Genomic DNA, 19,429 nt, shown 5'->3' with positions numbered 1-19,429 from the left:
ATTTACATTAGTCTCAATTTTGTGTAACTTTCTCTCTGGGATTTTCCTTAATTCTCTCCCCCATTTAAGCACGCTAAACACAAACCCCAAAGAGAAGTGAGATCCAAGAGCTCATTGGAGTCAAGGGGCAAATCTGCAAAGCCCACCCAGTTTTTAGGGCCACATTCTCGCTGTGGCTTTACACAGGTCCTGCTCAGCACAGCACAGCAAGGCCACGCTGACCCTGTGGGCTCATGGTGCTCACATTTTAGTCTCCTCTACAGCTGCAGTTATTGGTCAGTTTCCTAGTTCATTGAACTGAGATTTTCCTCTTTTGTACATCAACAGATGAAACAGTGGAGGGGAACACTCCTGCCAGTATGCCCTCTCTCTGTCCTTCTCTCCCCAGGAGGGTGTATTCAGCGAGCTGCAGAGCAGAGAAGTACCCACACACACCTGCGTGAGAAAAGCAAGGAGATAGGGAGGGAAGCCTGGGTGCTGGGGAGACTGCCAGCTGCAGCCGGAGGGAGCAGATGGAGACACAGCATTAGGGTTAGAGAAAAGCAGTGAGTGGGAGGTACTGAAGGAGAGCTCAGGCATAGAGAAAGGATGGGAATGGAGTGAAGAGGGAGGCAAAGAAGTTGTCTTTGCAATTGGTATAAACATCAGGACTTGCAGAGCATGAGGAAGTCCAGCTGTTTGCTGAAGAATAGGGTAATGCAGGGGCATGGCTATTCTACTATAGAGCACACGTGGCCAGAAACCTCCTTCAGGGGTAAGATTTGCCAAAGGTTCGTGATTGAGGCTGTTAAGCAGATGCAATGGTTGCAACTAACAACCCATTTCATATTCCTTTCAGTTGGGCCCACAGCTCAGGGCTATGGATCACTGAGTTGTTTGCTGTCCTGCATGCTAGTCACTACGAGGAGCAAGTTCCCTATGGAAACTGCAGAGAGACTGCTCTACCAGGTCCAAAGGGAAAAACTTGCTTGATTAAAGAAAAAAAAATAGCCAATAAATTGAGCAAAGGATGGACATTTAATCCAAGGCTTATTTAGCTTAGGTAGTGCAGTGTTCAGAGCTGCTGTGTTGTGGGTTATGTGACTCTGTGGCTACAGGTACATAGGAGCTGTCAGGTCTGAGCAGAGCAGGAGTCCATTTAACACAACAGTATGGCTCGGAGTGTGGCTGAGTCCAGATGCGTCCACAGATTAGTAAAAGCTGCAAGGAGATGGTCAGAAATTATGTGATCTGACTGCCTTATTTGTCTCCTCCTGCACCAGATTACTTTATTCCTGAAGAATGAGCTTTGAGATACCCTCCAAAACTCAATCATTAGAATGCATTGCCCATAGCAGTCAAATCATGGGACATAACACGTATCCAGGGAGCTATCACTGCCCTTTGCAACTTGGACTCTCAGGAATCAGGCCTCCAGCTCTGCCCAACTTGCAGACCACAGGCTGATAATAGGGAACAGCCTTCATCCATTCAACCACCTCTCTGAACCAACACACCCATGGGTTACAGTCATTGGCTTCCCACCTCCTCTGTGGCCAGGTCTCTCTGGGACTGACATTTGAGAGCTGCATCAAGAATGATGAAGGCATGAATTTTGGATTCAGCAGGACGGCTCAGATGATGAGACATCTGTCCAAATGTGCTGAAATCTTGTCATTTACACTTCCTGATCTCATTTACAGTTGGGAGGGGGGAAACCCAATGCAACTTGTGTGTCATATCTTGCACACTGCTACATCATACCAGAGAAAGGGAAAACTTCTTAAAATTACTTTAATGCAGCCAGCTGCAGGTGAAACAGAAAGTAACCAGCCCATATCAGAAGAAGAAAGAGAGATTTGCTTTTGTGTGTCACCTGCTATTTGACTTCTGGCAACTGATGCAATTGCCGGATTGCCAGATCCACCTGAAGGGCATATGTCAGAATCTGAGTCACTCAGGCTGAAGGAAAAGAAATAGTAGCCTGCAAGAGCACCATTGGGCCTTTGCCTCACTTAGTCTAGAAGACAGGCAGTGCCCAGGAATAAATGATGACCTGTTGAATTACCACCTTAGGACACTGGTTTTGAAAGCTGTGCAAGGGCCATGTCTGTTCCACACTTGCAAGAACCCTGGAGACAGACGGGAAGGAGAAAGTGACCATCTCAGAAGAAAAAAAATTTAACACAATCTTGCAGGTTATCCAACCAAAGCAAAACACCCAGCTTTTATTCCACACGCTATGTATAACAGAACACAGTCAGTCTAAACTATGTCCTCCCTGAGCACTTCCGAAGGCAGCACTCTGAGATACTCAAGGCCTGAAGAACTGAAAGCTTAAAGAGAACAAGTAGATTAGTTCCTATAACACATATTTGAAACACTTTTCTATGGAACTAGGCTCCTGAAGCTCAAATTGACATCCAAAATTAGCAACAATACCCTCAAATATCTGTCAAAGTGTTAAAGGCTCTCACCATCTTGTTGTTCTGCCTCCCCTCTGTGTTTGATTTGGAAAGCATCAAGATTATACCAAGAGTGCTACAGACTCTCCCAGGAAGAAACCTGCTACGAGTGGAGTAGAAATCTGCAAGGACTGGTCTGGCTATCGTGTGAAACACAGCCTGCAGCCATGCACAACGTGGAAACTAAAAAGCATTAAATAACTCCCAGAGCACTGAAGAAGGCATGGTTCACATTTAAAAGTCACAGTAATCCCACATCAAACTGATTATGTGGTCATAAACCATAAGTGCCGACATACAACAGCTTGAACTACAGTGTGCTTGCAGCTTCCTTATTTTTTCTCCCTCTAACTTTTGAATGCTTCTGAAATCTTAGTATTTATATCTTAAACCAGAAGAAATCAGTCCCTCTACCATTTCTTCAGTGTCAGACCCATCCACCTCTAGATAACAAGCCAGGGTCCAGCTTTGTGTTGCGTGTGAGCCGACATAGCCAACACCACTGGCACTGCCATGCTTCATGGCTCTTGCTTGAACTTGGCGTCCTCAGAGCATTCTTGGTGTGGCTTGGCACTCAGTCCTTCCCCTCGTCACTCAGTTTGGAAGGATGTATCCAGAAGGCAGGGCTGCCTTCCCAGAGCAGGGGAGCTTTCAACTGGTACTTCAGCAGTGTTTTTAGCATGTGGCGATGTTTGCTGAGGAGCTCTCCTTTGGGAATACGTCAAGATGTAACGGGCATAAGAACAATCATGGGAAAGAAAAAGCCTTATCCAACAGATTTGCTCCAGATATGGCTTCAGAACAGTTTAAATAGCAAAAAGTTTTTACCATCACTCATCTGCTGACACAGGAAAGTCAAGACATAGCAACTGGAGTCCCATCCCACAGTGCTGACAACTGCAGTCAGTTTCTCTTAGCAATGGCCTAAAATCTGATGTTACTAGAGCTGGACTTTCTCTTCTCCTCTTTTGCTCTTTTTAGAAGTTTAGGTTTTGAGTTGCATCTGCTCTAGCGTATAGGCAAGTTATCCTGAAGAGTACCATTTTTATCAGAAGAAATTCTTCCTTCCTTGCACTACAAAATATTGATACAATCGAAAGAAGGAGCATATTAAGCATGATTAAAAAATATTTTTTAAAAAAAGCCCAAATCAACGAATTCTTCTTGAATTTTCCAACAAAATTACAACCATGCCCTAAGCTGACTTTTAAATTTGTTGCTGAAATATAATGAAGGACACAGCCAAAAATATGAATATAAAGCAATTTTATTTTCCTCTAGATATTTATATCAAAGAAATAATACTCATGTCCAAGTACTGTACATACAATATCTTCCCTATAAACTCTTTAATTTAAAACACATGTACAAAATTGCACATTGCAGTTTGCAAAAAATCATAAATACCTTTTTGCATGTAAACAGTTCCAGCACAAGGATCAATGGTATACATTCCAAAATGTCTCAGTGTCTGTTCAGAAACAAACAAAAACAAACAAAAAACCCACTGTGATCTCCATAAAGGTCCTAGTGTTACAAATCAATAATTAACAGATTTCTAACTGATGTACTACACACAAGGATACATAAATGAGCACAAGGCAAGTCGCCTTTTAGTCATAAGTACTTAAGACAGAGGCTTGGAATACAATTCGGCTGCCATTTAAACCCATGGTATCCATGCCACGGTATTTACCGGTAGCAGCATTGAGTTAATTTTTCCAACATTGCCAATCACAGTATGCCTTATTTCTAATTCTTAAACAAGTTGGCTACCACTGAACAGTAGGAATTGGAAAATTATTGTAAACACAGTTATCACTGTTGTATATTCAGTAAGTTACAGTATTCTCCTAAACACACCACTAAATTAAGAAAATGTTTTACAATCAAGTGCAACTAGTATCATCCACTTTGCCTCAGAAATAAGTATTTTGAATATAATACTACATAGTTTGTAAAAGTAACGTAAAAAAATAAAAATCACAATGGACATAATCCTCAGTTGTACATTATTAAGCCCTGTAGCTTCTGTTTACATAAAAAAAAAAATCACCTTATCAGAAGAAAAGCTGTCAGAAGTGTCCTTGATAAACCTCTCCTGACCAAATCCAGCAAATGAGTAGCTACTGAATTTAGTTTCACTATTATTACCTCCATCTGTGTGCACTGTCCTTAACAGCACACCTGTTTGAAGAGTTGCCAGAAATAATCAGGTTTTTAAAAAAGGGGAAGTATTTCTGTATCCTCACAAAGTCATTTGTTTTGTTGTTTGGTTTTTTTTTTTGTTTGTTTGGGGTTTTTTTAAATCTATTTAAATACTGTAATTTTTTTTAATTCTACCTAAGCAGAGATTTTGAAAGGGTTTCTCAGAGGCTTTCTCTGTGCCAGCTAATTTAATAAGGCAGAATAAGAAGGTACACATAAACCCAACTTACAGGAACCCAGGAAAGGATGTAGGCAGACAACCACCCACCCACTAGTTGCATGTAAGCTGCTGGAAAAGCAAAGCCAAAACTGAACTGCTTTGTCTCCACCTTTCGTTTTGAACAGCTAGCCTGAACAAGAAAGTTTCAGCCCTGAAGAACCAGTTTGGATTCAAAAGCTGTAAGAATTGGCAGTTTGTTCACACTTCTCCTTTTGGACAAAAAGAGCTTGGGGATGCTGGTGGCTACACAGCAGGGTGGGGCTGCTTCTCCTTTTCAGGAGGTCCCTTTGGTCTGTTGATCAGCATGTGGCACAACTGTAATCCCAATAAGGACCACAGGACTTGCATGATGCTAGCAGCAGCCCAAGCCCATGATATGGCAAGGCTTATGGTACTGCAGGGGCATTAAGCGTTTTTGGCCCTACAGAAGTTCAGCAAGAACCAGATATCAGAAAGCACCAAGCACAACCAAAGCTGGGTCCTATTGCCCAAGAGCTCTTTCCTTTTTAGCTGATGGGAGTTGGTTGCTCTATTCAACTGATGCAAAGACATAATGCTCAAAGAATGATAGATTTAACCTTTCCCAGCCTGCACCTATCCAGAGCTGATCCTTTCTCAGGGGGTCTATTTTGAGTGATACAACATAAGCCATGACAAACACCACACAGCAACGGCACATGTGTGGTCCCCTGAACCTCAGGAAGGTTTTCTGTCTAAGCAGAAACTGCAGAAAGAATAAGCCAGCCTTAGATGAGCTACTCCAGGAAAAAGAAACTGTCCTGGAAGAATGTTCTCCAACTCCACAGACTGAAAAAGATGGAGAGCTGAGGAGCTACTTCACCAATGAGACTTATTCAGCAATACAGACCCAGCTGCCTTTCCTGGTAAGACCCTGCATCGGGAGCCTAAGGATTACTTTCAGACATCATAAACTAGAGCTAATGTAACAGATAAACTTGAGTTTTAAGGCCCAGGAGGCTCAGGGCCTTTCATGGCAGAATAGCTCTGATACTGCAGTCTCTCAAGATGCTTAACCTTCTCTCCTTTTGACCTTAAGAAGTCAAAGCCAGTAGATCCATTCCTAATTAAGAAGAGTGGGAGTGGTAAGAATCAGTGGCCAAATTTTGTGGGTGAGAGGCCCATACAAGGCTTGCTCATCATTTTCTACTTGAAAGTCAGGAATTGCACAATAATATATTGCAACACTTATTCCCTTCGCTTTGCGCCCTACGAAGTAGCTAAGTGCAAAACCAAAGCCAAATCACTGCTGGAAAAAGTGTTTACATTGATGGCTCACGCTCAGAACTGCACTGTGTCTCTGTGATCAACGAATAGTGCTTTGCAACAAAGATTTGTTTTTGTTCCTGGTTTGGGGGTTTTTGGGGACAGGAGGGGAAGGGAGGAGGAAAAAATTAACAAAGCCTGAATATCTAATCTGTTACATATGGAGGAATGCTCAAGGGGCTCGCAAGAACTTGTTTTGCTACATGTTGAGCAACACCACATGGGAAAGCCTTGAAATTAGAGCAAATGCTTGAAGATAGGGCGTAGCTGCCTTTTGGAGCTCATCCTTCACAGGCTGCATTTTATTAGAGAGCAGTCCTTTGCATCATCAGTCAGCACTCAGACCTAGACTTTACTTGATGACATTTCAGTATGGTGGTTGCCATGGCTTTAAATAAATAAGGGTAAGTGTGAAATTGCCATTCATCAGGCCAAACAGGGAGGGACACAGTTTCCAAAGAAGAGAAATTTTAGAAGATACTTAAGCAGCAATAACAAAACAAAAATAAGCTAAAAAGCATTCTGAAGAGCAATCTTAATTCTCCACCACTTAAACATACAATAAATATTACCATTAAGTACTGTACCAGAGATACATTTTATTTCTTCTGTGGATTCCTTGTTTTTTCTTATGTTGCTGATTCCTCCAGCTATCATCTCTATTAGCACGGGGAAAGCAATAGAAAAGTAGAAATTATTACATGCTTTTGGCCTGCTGGGAAAGTGGTATCATACCACAAAGATACCCTAGACATACCAGGTTGTGCTGTGATTTCAGTTATAGTTTGTCCAGAAAGACTTTCAAACATCACAAGGATTTACAACACCATTTTAGTAACTGGCACAAAATGGTTTGGACTGATAATGACACTTAGGCAGCATTTTAAGAATCCCTGTTCTGAAGGTGTCATGCTGCAGACTGTAAATAGAATAGGTGTCCTAGCTACTTATGGCTATAGCTTATGTGACATATTATATATATAACAAGATAATTTAACTCTCCAGTAGTCAGTATTTTCCTACTATTTCTGTCACTCTTCCATGAAGGATATTAAAAGACAGAATGGTAAAAGATGGAAAAAACATGAGTTCAACCTCTGGCTCTATTCATCAAGAAGGGCAAGTTTTATACCAGTATCTTCTACTGCTATCTTTCCTTAGCAGTTACTAGGGAAAAAGAAGGAGGGTATCCTAAATACACTCTCTGGAACAGTCCTCTAACCTTTGCTTGTGTCCTGCATTACAAGAAAACCTGGAGATTTATGAAACAGAGGTGTGGGAAAGGTTCTCCTCAACATGTTATCCTTCAAAAGGCTCAGCATGAACCCCAAGACTATCTTTATAAGCCTTGGTTTTTAACACTGTTCATTCTTAAAGGTCAATTTTCCATGTCAGGCAGGAGGGCCAGGCACCCCTCAGGACAGTGAAAAGCTTTCTGGAGAGGACAAGAAAACGTCATCAAACAGCTCTGCGGAGTTCAAGCTACTGGTTATGTTTTTTCAAATGTTCAGTCTGTGGTCTAAGAACTGGGATGCAGTGAGAAGCCTGACTTTTAACAGCTTCAGCTTTCTCCATCTATGACAGAAGTAATACCACAATCTCACTGACTGTAACTGAACAGTTGCAAGAGATGCTTCGAGGTACTCAGCAGAAAGGTTTTCAAATTTATTTAAATAAATTTCAAGGGAAGAGTAAAATAGGACTTAATCTAGAAAAGTGACCAAATTTGCAAAACCAAAACCAACAAAGACTGCAACCAAAGATTTTTTTTCTGGGATGGGATTGAGGGTCTGTTACTGATCTCCAGTGACACATCTCTCTGGACTGTGTGGACCTTATTTAGGTAGCTTACAATTCCACCCTGAACTAGTTCTTAACCAGTAACGGTAGTATTAAATCTTATCAACAGTGTAGTAAATATCAGAATCTAGCAGTGTATTAGGGCACAGTGAACTGGTCATATCTATTATCTTCATGGGTTAGCAAGCCTTCACAGTCAACCATCACTCCAAAGCATTCCTACAGAAATCATAATTCCTCCAGAAAAACCATTTAGCCAGCACACATACTCCTTAAACTATTGCAGACCGTGTTTATCACTAGTACTAGAAATTCAGAGCAAAGCTCAATTTACAGCTAGCTGTGCTATGGATACAGATCTTCTGATAATAGACAAAAAAGCAAACAGCAGGTAGGTAATTATTTAGGGTGACTCCCTTGCAAACATTATTTATAATAACCTTCCCTTCACTTTGCAGTAAACTACTACATATGAACTGCAGCACTTCAGGTTACATTAAGGCTAAATGTGACTTTAAAATAAATGATCTTTTTTGTGTTAGTTTTGGAGGATTTGACAGTCCACCAATTTGACTGGAAATCTAAAAAATAACTTTGCAATCACACACAGAATTGCAGCTTAGTTTTCTTCTCGAAGAACTCAACCATGACAAAGAATATGAAGATGCCCCATCGTGTACTGCTGCAGCTAAGAAAATCACAGTCCCTCCATTTGGCCATGCCCTTCTCTATGCATGCTAGTGTCTGCACAACACTTTGACATGTATTTGCAGGTATCTGTGTGCTTCAGAAGAATTTGTTGATAGAGGCTGGATTTGATGGCTTTTCCCGTATCAGTGGCTGGTACTGAGCTGAGAGGACACCACCCAAAGCAGAACTCCAGCACAAGAACTCATGTCCCCTGCAGGCACAAGACCAAGATTTAGTGCTTTTACATCAGTGACATACTTTTGTCAAGATTACTCAACAGAAAGTTGTATTTCAAAACACAACGTTGGTGTGAAGATACAGATCCTAGACTGGTTTCCTTCCTCTCCCTGCCACTGTTTCCTCAGCAAGACCCTGAGAAGACAGCTAGAGCATGGCATTCTGGTTGACCTACATGCAGTGGACTGTTTCAACATCCAAGCAGAGATCTGGTTTGTGACTATGTTGTCACAGAAAGTAAACCTTCTGGTATGCAACAGCTTAGGAAAACTGCTTCCAGAATAAAGTAAGCAGCAAGGATCAATGCCTGTAGCAAGTCAACAGGATGGTGTCTTGGAAAGCCGCTCTTGTTATGAATTAGGTGTATATGTTTCTATACTCTCTTAGTAACACACTGATAACAGCAGGTTCTCCACTGTGCGCTCACTGTTGTAGTGTTTTTCAGAAATCTACATTTAGTTTGTCACACATGACCACTTCACACAAAAGCTGCTTCTGTCCTGCCTTTGAGTAAATACCAGCCATTATGAAGAGAGAAGTGTCACAGCACAAACAGCTGAAAGCCACTTTATAGGCAGGATAAAAAGAGAGAGATCTTTGAAACACAGAAGTAACTTGAGAATTAATAAGATCTCTTCTCTCCCATAATGTACTCTAATGGCCTAAGTCTCCATAAATTAAGATTTAATTCATCAACATTAATTCTTCTTTACAGTAAAGTTTCACCATGTGCAGCAAGATTAACAAGTTTATAAGAAACTTTAGATTCTGCAGTTTGTTACAGGAACATTTATCATACTGTCTCAGGTACAGTAAACCCTAATGCAGCCCCACAGCAAGTCACTGTGGCATTGGATGGATCAGTCAACATTTGCAGAACTATTATGCACTGTGAAAGATTTCTGTTTAAGGCTCTTTCTGCTGACACAGGTCTCGCTAAATGTTAAAAAAGGTGAATCCCTGACAGATTTTACTGCACCTCTGCTGGAAGATGCACAGTCACTGCACACAATACCGATTAAATGAAGCAACCAAAGAGTGTCAAAACAGCCTTGGAACTCTTCAACACCCATTCTTGGTTACAGCAAAACTGAAAACAAAATACTTGGAAAATGGAAATGGTTTTGTACAAATCAAATATGTACACAGATATGTCATAATTCAATTTGTCTACTTGCTAAACATAGAAACTTAGAGAATCAAGTAAGGAAAGAACAAAATCATTCAGCAGCACTTAAGAATTCAGCTGCACATAAGAATAAACAAAAATGTAACTCATCACTTTTTCAATTTACATTCCAGAATCAGGACAACACATAAAATGCATTGAAGAATGACTGTTACAAGCAGATAGGGTTTTTCTTTGCACATTAATTTCAGAAATAGAGAAATTTTCCCTACTACTGGATTCAAATAGCCAAGACTCAGGTTATGGCAGCCAAGTCACTATTTTCAGCACAACCAGTAATTCAGCCATAGCATGTATCTGTACATCAGACACCACCAGAAAACACTATACAATAATTTGGAAAGTATCATTCAGCTATGTAACTGATTAGAAATTGGTTTAACACTTTAACAGCTGCAAACTGGAGAATGCCTCAGGGCTTAACTTTGGGACATCACTCCTTCATCAAAGGTGAGACAGACACAGTCAATCAGATATTTAAATGAAAAAAAAAAAGGATGCCTCATGACTCTTCCTTCAGTAATGACATAAACATGAACCAAGATAACAGCGAATTGTAGTAGGGCCACCCTTTGATCTTGAACTGTGCGTGATAGTCAATAGTGATTTATGACATGCAGTGAAGAGTCCAAATCCTTTGAGGTATTTACCTCTTGCAAGACCATCAGAGGCTCATGACAAAAATATCATCACCACCATCACCAGAATCACCCCTCTCCGTAATCAGGACTTACCATCCCCAAACACCTTCATTTCTCAAAGTATGCCCAGTACTCATGTTTTGGGAATTGCTCTCTAAGCCTGCCAAATGGGCTTGACCTGGAGTCAGACTGAAATTTGTAATAACGACCTGGGCCCATCTGGACACCTTGTGATACTGACACATTTCACTACCCATTCTACGTTGAAGAGAAAACCAATCAACTTTTCCAGTAATGACATAATTTGAACCAATCATAGCAGAGTACTTTCCCTGCAGGGGCAGATCTGATGGGAGCTCCTCCCTCTGCCCAAGCAAGAAGTGAACAAGACTTCCCTCACCACAAACACCCCTCCTCCCATCTAATAACAATTCAAAGAAATGAAAGTAATTTATGAATCAAATTATTTTGCTGTAGCACCTAAATAGGAAGGCACTTCACATCTAGATCAAGACACTGGTTCAAGTGCATTCAGAATCTTCTGATGAGTAGCAAGCGAGATGTGCACAGGGGCAAGCATCCACCAACCAAACAGACATGGAAGGGACTGCATAATCTCCAGAGCAGAGATTACACCTAGGGCAAAGAAACAAAGAGGGATGTTTATTTGTCATGGGTTCACACCTGGAATGCAAAACCAGATCAGAAGGGCATGAGGATAGCCCGCAAATAAAGTCACGCAGTGAGAATCTTTGCAAGGACTAGCAAATAATGTGCACAGGTATAACAGAACATGGTACAGTTTCGAAGAATGAAGAAAAATGCTAAGAAGTGCTGAGGTTCCACTGAACATAAACTGATTTGGGGGGGGTGGGGGGTGTTTGTTGTTTTTTATGGTGATGCTTATACAGCCAACTTGCCTGCAGTTACTGAAAAGTAGCTACATTAATGCAAATCATATAAACAGTCTGGAAAACTTTTACCCAGAATCTGTCTTTCAGCATCTCACAGTGACCAAAGCTTCAGGCAGAAAATCAAAACCTAAAAGAAATAGACATGAAAAATGCTGCAACAAACAGAAGAAAAAAGGCAGGACAAAATAAAGAAGCCATATTTAATGATTTAGGACTACTGCAGGCGTAAAAGTCAGAGTATTGATACATTTTAGAAGACAGTAACAATCCAGCCTCACTGCTGCAGCAGGCAAGAACTCCTGAGTCTTGTTACATTGGTTTAAACTGTTAGGTGCTTAGGCTGTCCATGCTTATCTCTGCTACAGACGCAGCAACATCTAGCAGAATCAACAGAGTGAATAAAAACAACCACCCCATAGTATTCTCAGATTTTGGTCATGCCTGAGTTAGATCCTGTGTCTTAGCCTAAATACCAGATAAAAGAAGGCATTTATGAAGGTAACCTGTCACTCTACAGAAAACACATTTCTTTTGGACAACTCTACTACCAGAATAGTAGCCTCTGGCAGACAGCTGGATCTGCCAGCGTCACTAGTAACCTCTCATCAGTCATCAGGGTAACAGGCTGGCCTGTCAGTGCTTCTACCACCTAACAGATGTCAGCTGGACATAAAGCAGGTTATCGAAGAAGTTACCACATGAGATCTCTGAGAGGCTTGGATGCAGGACTGCTGTTGCAAAAAGTCCAAATGGGAGAGGGGTAACGTGTGGTGGTTTCCAGCTTTAATATTACCATGGTGAAAAAGGTGAGCTCATTATAGCCCTGATAGGTTATAGCCCATTATAGACCTGCTTGTGGCTGGGGAGGGAAATTGCAGTGATTTCCTGTGTCTTATGAATCCCCCACTTCTCCTTGACATCACTGATTTATTCTGACCAGAAATGGCAAAATAAGTAAAGAACAAGTACTGCACAGCTGCATTTATCACTGTCCTGTGTCCTACCACAAGATCTTTACCTAGCCCTACACTCATTTACAAATACAAGAACTGAAACAGCAGTCTCCACCCATGTAATTTTTATGAATTTTTCCAGGATTCTTTACAAAAAACCCACCTCACCACACATACAGTAAAGCTAAGCATCTCACATCAATGTATCTACCAGGCAGCATTACTTCTCTCACTAGGGAAAGCGTGTTAAGTGTGCGTGGGGGGAAAAATGTCTTTAGCAGTTTCTCCAGTCTTCAGCATCTTTGCAGATAGGTGATGCCTGCCCTATAGTAAAAAACAGTTGTTTTTCACCCAGTTATATAACAGGCATTGCTACAGATTGTATGCTGTATGGTTCACAATGCCTTTAAGAAGTCTTTAAAACGGTGTTAAGACCAAAATAATTTTTCGTCTGTTCATTAGTATTTCTAACAGCAGAAGGTAATCATTTCAACGACCGAAAAAGGCTCCAGTGACATGATTAAACAGTTATACAATGATTAATATGGCTTCTACCTAATTTGCATATGCAATAAGAAAAGAAATATTCTCAGAACATCTCAGCTACAATAACAGAATTACTACACATTGTCATATCATTTCACGTGTGCCAGGAATGACTATGCACTAAAAGAAAAAGCTCACACACTTGACTGCCGCAGTGCAAGTTTCTGAACAGATAGCACTCACGTATCCCCAATAAAAGCAAGAAAAACTGTGAGTCTATCCCATTCTTCTTGAATTTCAAAGCATCAAGTGTAGCCTTCAGAAGAAAGAAGAGATGTTTAACAGCTCCTGAGTGGGTTTAACAGATCTGAGCAATGGCTTGTACACATAAAGATGTCTATGCCCCCTCGGCTCCTCATATAATCCCCCATTTTCACCAGCTGGCACAGACACATATCCCCATATAAGTTTTGCCTCTGAGTTCAAGCAGAGTTTTTAGCACAGTTTCAAAGAGGGGAGCGGTCCCGCTCTGCCGCTGGATCTGCTCAGGAGAAGCCCTGCCCTCCCCCAGCAGCAGGCCCGGCCTACAGCCCCCGCACTGAGGGGCTTCCGGTGGGTTGACAGTCACACTCCGACAGACCCTTCCCACTGCACCACGCCACAGGGCTCGACAGTGCTGCGCTAGCGGTTATGCTCAAAATACACAGGTGCAGCAGAAGCAAGGTAGGCAGTAGTACCGAGCGAGGGATCTAAAGCTTTCAAAAAGTTATTGAGGATTATGTCTAATCAGAGGAAATAGTTCCTTTGCTCTTCTCTTCTACTCATAAAATCTTGACAAAGAAATAAATCATACCAATTCTTCCCAACCAGAAAACCATTTCACGTTCTAGTGCTGACTCTTTCTCTCTAGAGTATTGCAGAAAGTTTCCTTAGAACAAAGTAGGCCAAGAAGCAAGATACACAGATTTCTACTGAAAAAGAAATCTACTTCTCCATAATATTTCTGCAATTTATTCGAACAGAATACAATGGAATTACCACCTTTATAGCTAACCCACCCCATATCTGAGCCCTTTTCTGTATAGCACTGAATTGTTACTATACTATGTAAAGAGCAAGCACTACTGGAATATACACAGTGAAGGAAAAAAAAGTAAAGCTCTTCTTGCCAAAGTAACCATTTTCTCTACTAATGTGTCATCTAGAAAAATAAGGTCTAGGCAACGTCCAAAATTGTTCAAGTTTCAATAAATAACTATCAATGCCCCAAGTCTGCACTGGCACAAGAAATATGGAGCGTACAGTTTAGAAAAGTATTTTCACATGACTTAGTCAGCAATGCATTTCATCCTGCTTAAGATTCACAACAAAAATAATTTCCCTCCAGGGTTCAATTTTAAAATCAAAGCCGTCTAAGTGCAAGAGCACCCACATAGTTGTCTTAACTCTCAATGGCAAATTAAAGCTCTAGAGAAAGACGGTATTTTAAAAAAAGTTCTTTATCAATACCAAGAAAATATACATAGCCATATGTATGTTTTAAATATATACACGCACATCTTTTCAAAAGGGTATGATTCTGGCTTTTTTTTTTTTTTTTTTTAAGTTTGAAAAGCTTATCCATTGCTATACAGTTCAGTAAGGTGTATTAGGAAACACACTTTTTATATCCCCCATGAAAATAAAGTTGAATCTTTCTGTAAACAGGACTTCCCTTAATTTCCGAAATCTCTACAGACCTCAAGTATTTCACTGAATAAAAAACAACCACCTGCCCCAAAACCACCCACGGAGACCCTCGCTGCCGAGACCTCGGGAAACAACGCTTAGCAACACTCGGCTCCTGCAACCGCCTTCTCCGGGCGCAAATAAATAAAATAATTAATAATAACAACAGAAGAGCGGCGGCGGGCAGCACCTTGGTCCCGCCGTGCCGCCGCGGCGGCGGCGGGCGGGCATGGGGCCGGCCGGCGGCGGGGCGTCCCTCCTCAGCAGGCGCTGGTCTCCGGCGCGGCGGCCGCCTCGGGGGGTGCCTCCCGGGGCTGGACGGCGGCGGCGGACGGCGGATGCCCGGTGGTGTTGATGTGGCAGCCGGAGGACAGGTGGCTGCGGACGCGGCCCTGCAGCTGGGTGACCTGGGCGCGGAGGAGGTTGGCGGTGGCGGCCAGCTCTGCGTTCTGCCCCTTGAGCGCCTTCACCTTCTCCTCCAGCCGGGCGATGCGCTCCAGCTTCCGCCGGCGGCACTTGGAGGCGGCGATGCGGTTCCGCAACCGCTTGCGCTCCGCCTTCAGCCGCTCCTGGCTCTCCGCGTCCAGCGGCGACAGCGACGGCGGCGTCGGCGCGCTGCTGCCGCCCTCCCCACCCGCCGACGGCGGCACCTCGGGCACCGTCTGCGGTTCCTCCAGGGACCGCGCCGGCGGCAGCCGACCGCCCCCCAGACCCGCCGCCCCGAAGGCCAGGCCCGGCGGCGGGGGGGCGGAGGCGGCAGGGTAGGCGCTGCCTGAAGGGCTCAGCGGCCCCGCGGAGTTGAAGCCGCTCAAGTTGGTGTAGACGGCCGGCGGGTCGGCGGCGGCGGGGGCTCCCGGCGGCCCCGGGCGGGCGGTGCAGCAAGGTCCCGGCGTGGAAAGCGGCGGCGGCGGCGCCGCCAGGAGCTGGTTTTGCTTGTGCAGGTCGGCCAGGGCCTTAACAAAACCGTCGGCGAAACCCTCCTGCTCCTGCGTCACCGGCTGCCGGTAGAGAAACGGCCCCGCCGCCGCTGCCCCGCCATTCCCCGCCCCGGGTGCCGCCGGCCCCGGGCTGCCGGACCCCAGCCCCGCGCCCCCCTGGATCAGCAGCTGCTCCAGGTCGGCGGCTGGCGGCAGTTTCAGCAGCGGCAGCTCCGCGGCCGAGCCCAGCGCGGCCTCCGGGCCGCCGCGGGCCGCCACCGCCGCCCCGCCGCCGCCCGCCGGCTCCACGGAGCCGGGGGGCGGCGGAGGGGCGGCGGCGGCGGCCGGCGGCGGCGGTAGCAAGCGCAGAGCCGCCGCGCTGCCGCGGGCGCCGGCGGGCGGGCGAAGGGCGAAGGGCCCCGGCAGAGGCGCGGGGGCGGCGGCCGCCTGGTCCCGCTTCTTCCCGGCGGCCAGCAGCAGCTTCTGCCCTGTCGCCGCTGCCGCCGCATCGGCTGCGGGTCCGCCTGCGGTACCGAAACCCGGCAGCGGCACGAAGTCGGGTAGCAGCTCCAGTCCTTCCTCGGGGTAAAACGGCGCCTCCATCTTCACGGCAGATCGCCCGCTACGCCCGCCGCTCATGTTGCCGCCCTCGCCGGCCGGCGGCGGAGGCTCCGGTGCGGAGCGGGCCGGGCCAGGCGCCTGCTCCGCGGGGCCGGCCGCCCTCGGCTGGCAGCGGGGACTGAGCCGCTTCCTGGCGCCGCCGGCCCCACGCCACGCCCCAGGCCCGCCGACTGCCCGCCCCATCGCCGCCACCTCCCCTCCGCCGCCACCGGTCCCACCGCTGCTTTCCCCCGCCCGCCCCGCTTGCGCGAAAGGGCTTCCCGCCGCAGCCACGGTGTTGCCCCGGTGGGGTGTCCGTGGGCGACTCGCCCTGCTTCCCCCCGAAAACTCGCCCCGGGGCTGTAAAGCGGGAGAGGAGGCGCTGCCGGCGGTTCGCCAGGGACGAGGGGCTTCCCGTGGGCATCACCCAGGGATGCTCCAGCCGCGACACACGTCCTGCAGGAGGAAAGAAAGCAAAGCCCACGCGCGGCGGCTGCTGTTGGGTCTGTGATGGACGAGCACAGGGTAGTGCAGGTGTCGAGGGTTAACGCATCCCGACAACGCGGGACGGGAAGTCTGCCGGGGAAACGCTCAGCACGCCGACTTGTCAAAGCAACAGCCGCTAGCAAGAAGGAGATGGATCTGACAAAGCTTTTCTTCTGAAAAATTATGGAAATGGTTCGAAACAGCTTTAGACGTCTTTTCAACGTTACTGAAACGTGAAGTATGTTTTTTTCAGTTTAGGGGTGGTATTTACTTGTTATCTTCACTTGAGACAATTCCCCCTTCCAAGTCTCCATAATTCTTACAGGATGAGAAAATCACTTCCCACCCAGTCTTTTAAAAATCCCTTCTGCTGGGGATAATAAAGTGATCCTGAGAGAGCTGCTGAAAGCTCTCTTTTAAATCAGCTTGCTGACTAAGGGCCTCATCTACATTCACCAGTTCTCCCCATCCATGGTGGGATCCACCAGCATCCTCTCAGGTGTTGCCCTTCTGCAACCTACTCGTGCTTTCTCCCCAGACACTTCCTCCGTGCACATCAAAACCAAATGACTCTTCTCCTAGAGTCTAGTGATGCTGCTGAGCTCTGCTGTAGCTCTACAGTGTGCATGGCCACACTGTTCCTCCACTGTTTGCTGCAAAACTGAGAGGTGGGGGGAGAGACAAGGACACTGATGTCAAGTTAGGAAGGACTTCACCCCAGACATGCCACTTCAGATGGATAGGAGAACCAGACTCTAAGCACACTAGCTGAGGCCTTGATGTCTTGACTCACCTACCTTGAGACCCCCAACTACACACCCTGCTCATGGGGTGAGAGGTCCATTTCAACTCAGGGCCTTCAGTTCCTGTCCAGCTATGTTGCAAGTGTTCATCTCTCCAGATCCAGCTCCTTGGTGGACCTTGGACTTGTGTTTTCAATTCTGTTCCTGGCGTCACCTCCTGTTGCTCCTGCCTGGACTCCCTGAGTGGACCTTGCACATGGTTCATCACCTTGCCACATCTGGGTGTGTCAGTAGGTCCAACCACTACTGCCTGCTCTGCCTGCCCTGCTCAGGTGCTACAGGACTCTCCCTGGGCTGGTGAGGGCCACTGCATTTGTTCCAGTCACCTCATCTTCCCGTGGGCCAGCCCCACTCTGCCACTCCCTGAGGCTGTGGCAGAATTGCTGGCCAGAGAACTGACAGCAGCAGGACTCCAGCGAGAAGAAAGCTATCAGGCAAAAGTCAGAAACAGAGGCATTTGTGTGGATAGGGGAGGAGTAAGAATATCTGTTGATATGGAAGGTGGTGCTGGAAAGAGCTTATTTTTGTTTCCTTGTCTCTTGGCTAACCTAGCAGGAGAGGGGCAGAGCTAGCAGTGTTCAGGCAACACCAAGTAGTGAAATCAGCAAATGCAAGTGGCTTTGTGGAAGTATTCCTGTGGCTGCTTGCTGTACAAGCTTTTCCTGTCATATTCCTGGGTGAGCAAGTGGCAGTGACTAGTACCTTCTCTGCAGCTGGGCAAAGAGGGCTGTCTAGGCAGAGAAGCTGCAGCCTCCAAGCTAAAGTCAGTACAGCTTCTCTGCTTTCCCTTACGAAGCAAGTGCAGAGAGAGAAAGCAGACTGAAAAGAGAATGTGGTCCTGGGTGGGGACAGAGAAAAAGCTGGGGGGGTTGACTTGGCTCTGGAGTCATTGACAGAGAAATTCTAGGTATGATGTGATACACAACAGAGATGTCAGTCCTCTGACAAGACCTGTTGGTCAGTTATATAGGATGGTTTTACTAGCTGATCTAATGCAGAGTTGGAAGGTGAGCCCACAGAATGGAAAAATGCAGAAGTTGCTTGAAATAAACTTACTTGTAACAACAGATCAATTTATTTCAATTGTTATCTAATATTTGCCAATATACCTGCAAGCCAGGTTTTGGTGAGAGAAACAGAGTTGTTTTACACATCCTTAGGCAACCGTGTTATCGCACTGTGGTCTTTCTGTTGTTTTCTTTTTCTTCTCCCCGACCCGTCCGCCTTTTACTGCTGAAGAGATCCTGGAAAGCCTCCGGCTCTCGCAGAGCCAGCTTCCTGAGCCTGTGACAACCGCGTCGCGCACGCCAGCCCTCCCGAAGCCCTGCCTGCCGGGTGGGGCGAGCATCCCCGGCCAGGGCCCCGGACATCGCCCGGACGAAGAGCACCCTGACGGGTCTCCCTGCCCGCAGGCACGACCGCAGCGCGAGCACCGCTTCCGCCGGCCTCTGCAGGCCCTGGCCCAGGGTGGGCCCCGGCCCCCACCGCCGCGGCCCTCGGGGGTGCGGGTCTCCGCAGGCCAGGCCAGCCGTCCCTCGCCTCAGCCCCACGGTGGTCCTGCGCGGACGCGGGAGGCCGGGTGGAGGCGATGGGTGGGATCCGCAACTGCCGCTGCCCAGATGTGCAGGCGGAGGGGGGTGGAGGAGAGGGCGGGCGGGGCACGGCCGCAGGGAAGGGGGCGGAGCGGGGAGAACTTCGGCTCGCGCTCACAGGCTGCGGCCCGATTGGAGGGACAGCCGCGGAGGCTCCGCCCCCGCGCGCAGGCCCGCCAATGGGCCAGCGTGGCGCGCGCTACCACCGCGAGAGTTGCGCTGAAGCTGGTGCCGCCA

The 19,429-nt window shown here is 46.4% G+C and overlaps 1 protein-coding gene across 1 annotated transcript; it reads right to left on the bottom strand.

The window, feature by feature from the left end:
• Positions 1-3,695: 3,695 nt before the first annotated feature.
• On the bottom strand, positions 3,696-16,518 carry LOC141918224 (transcription factor JunD-like). The gene is made up of 2 exons (XM_074812426.1): positions 14,985-16,518; positions 3,696-11,754 (listed from the first exon to the last, which is right to left on the bottom strand). The coding sequence occupies exon 1, from the start codon at positions 16,513-16,515 to the stop codon at positions 15,055-15,057; it is 1,461 nt and encodes a 486-aa protein (XP_074668527.1). The 5' UTR covers positions 16,516-16,518; the 3' UTR covers positions 3,696-11,754; positions 14,985-15,054.
• Between the last annotated feature and the right edge of the window lie 2,911 nt (positions 16,519-19,429).

The sequence above is a fragment of the Strix aluco genome, chromosome Z (genome assembly GCF_031877795.1).
Source record: "Strix aluco isolate bStrAlu1 chromosome Z, bStrAlu1.hap1, whole genome shotgun sequence".
NCBI lineage: Eukaryota > Metazoa > Chordata > Aves > Strigiformes > Strigidae > Strix > Strix aluco.
This window is presented reverse-complemented; position numbering and strand designations above follow the sequence as displayed.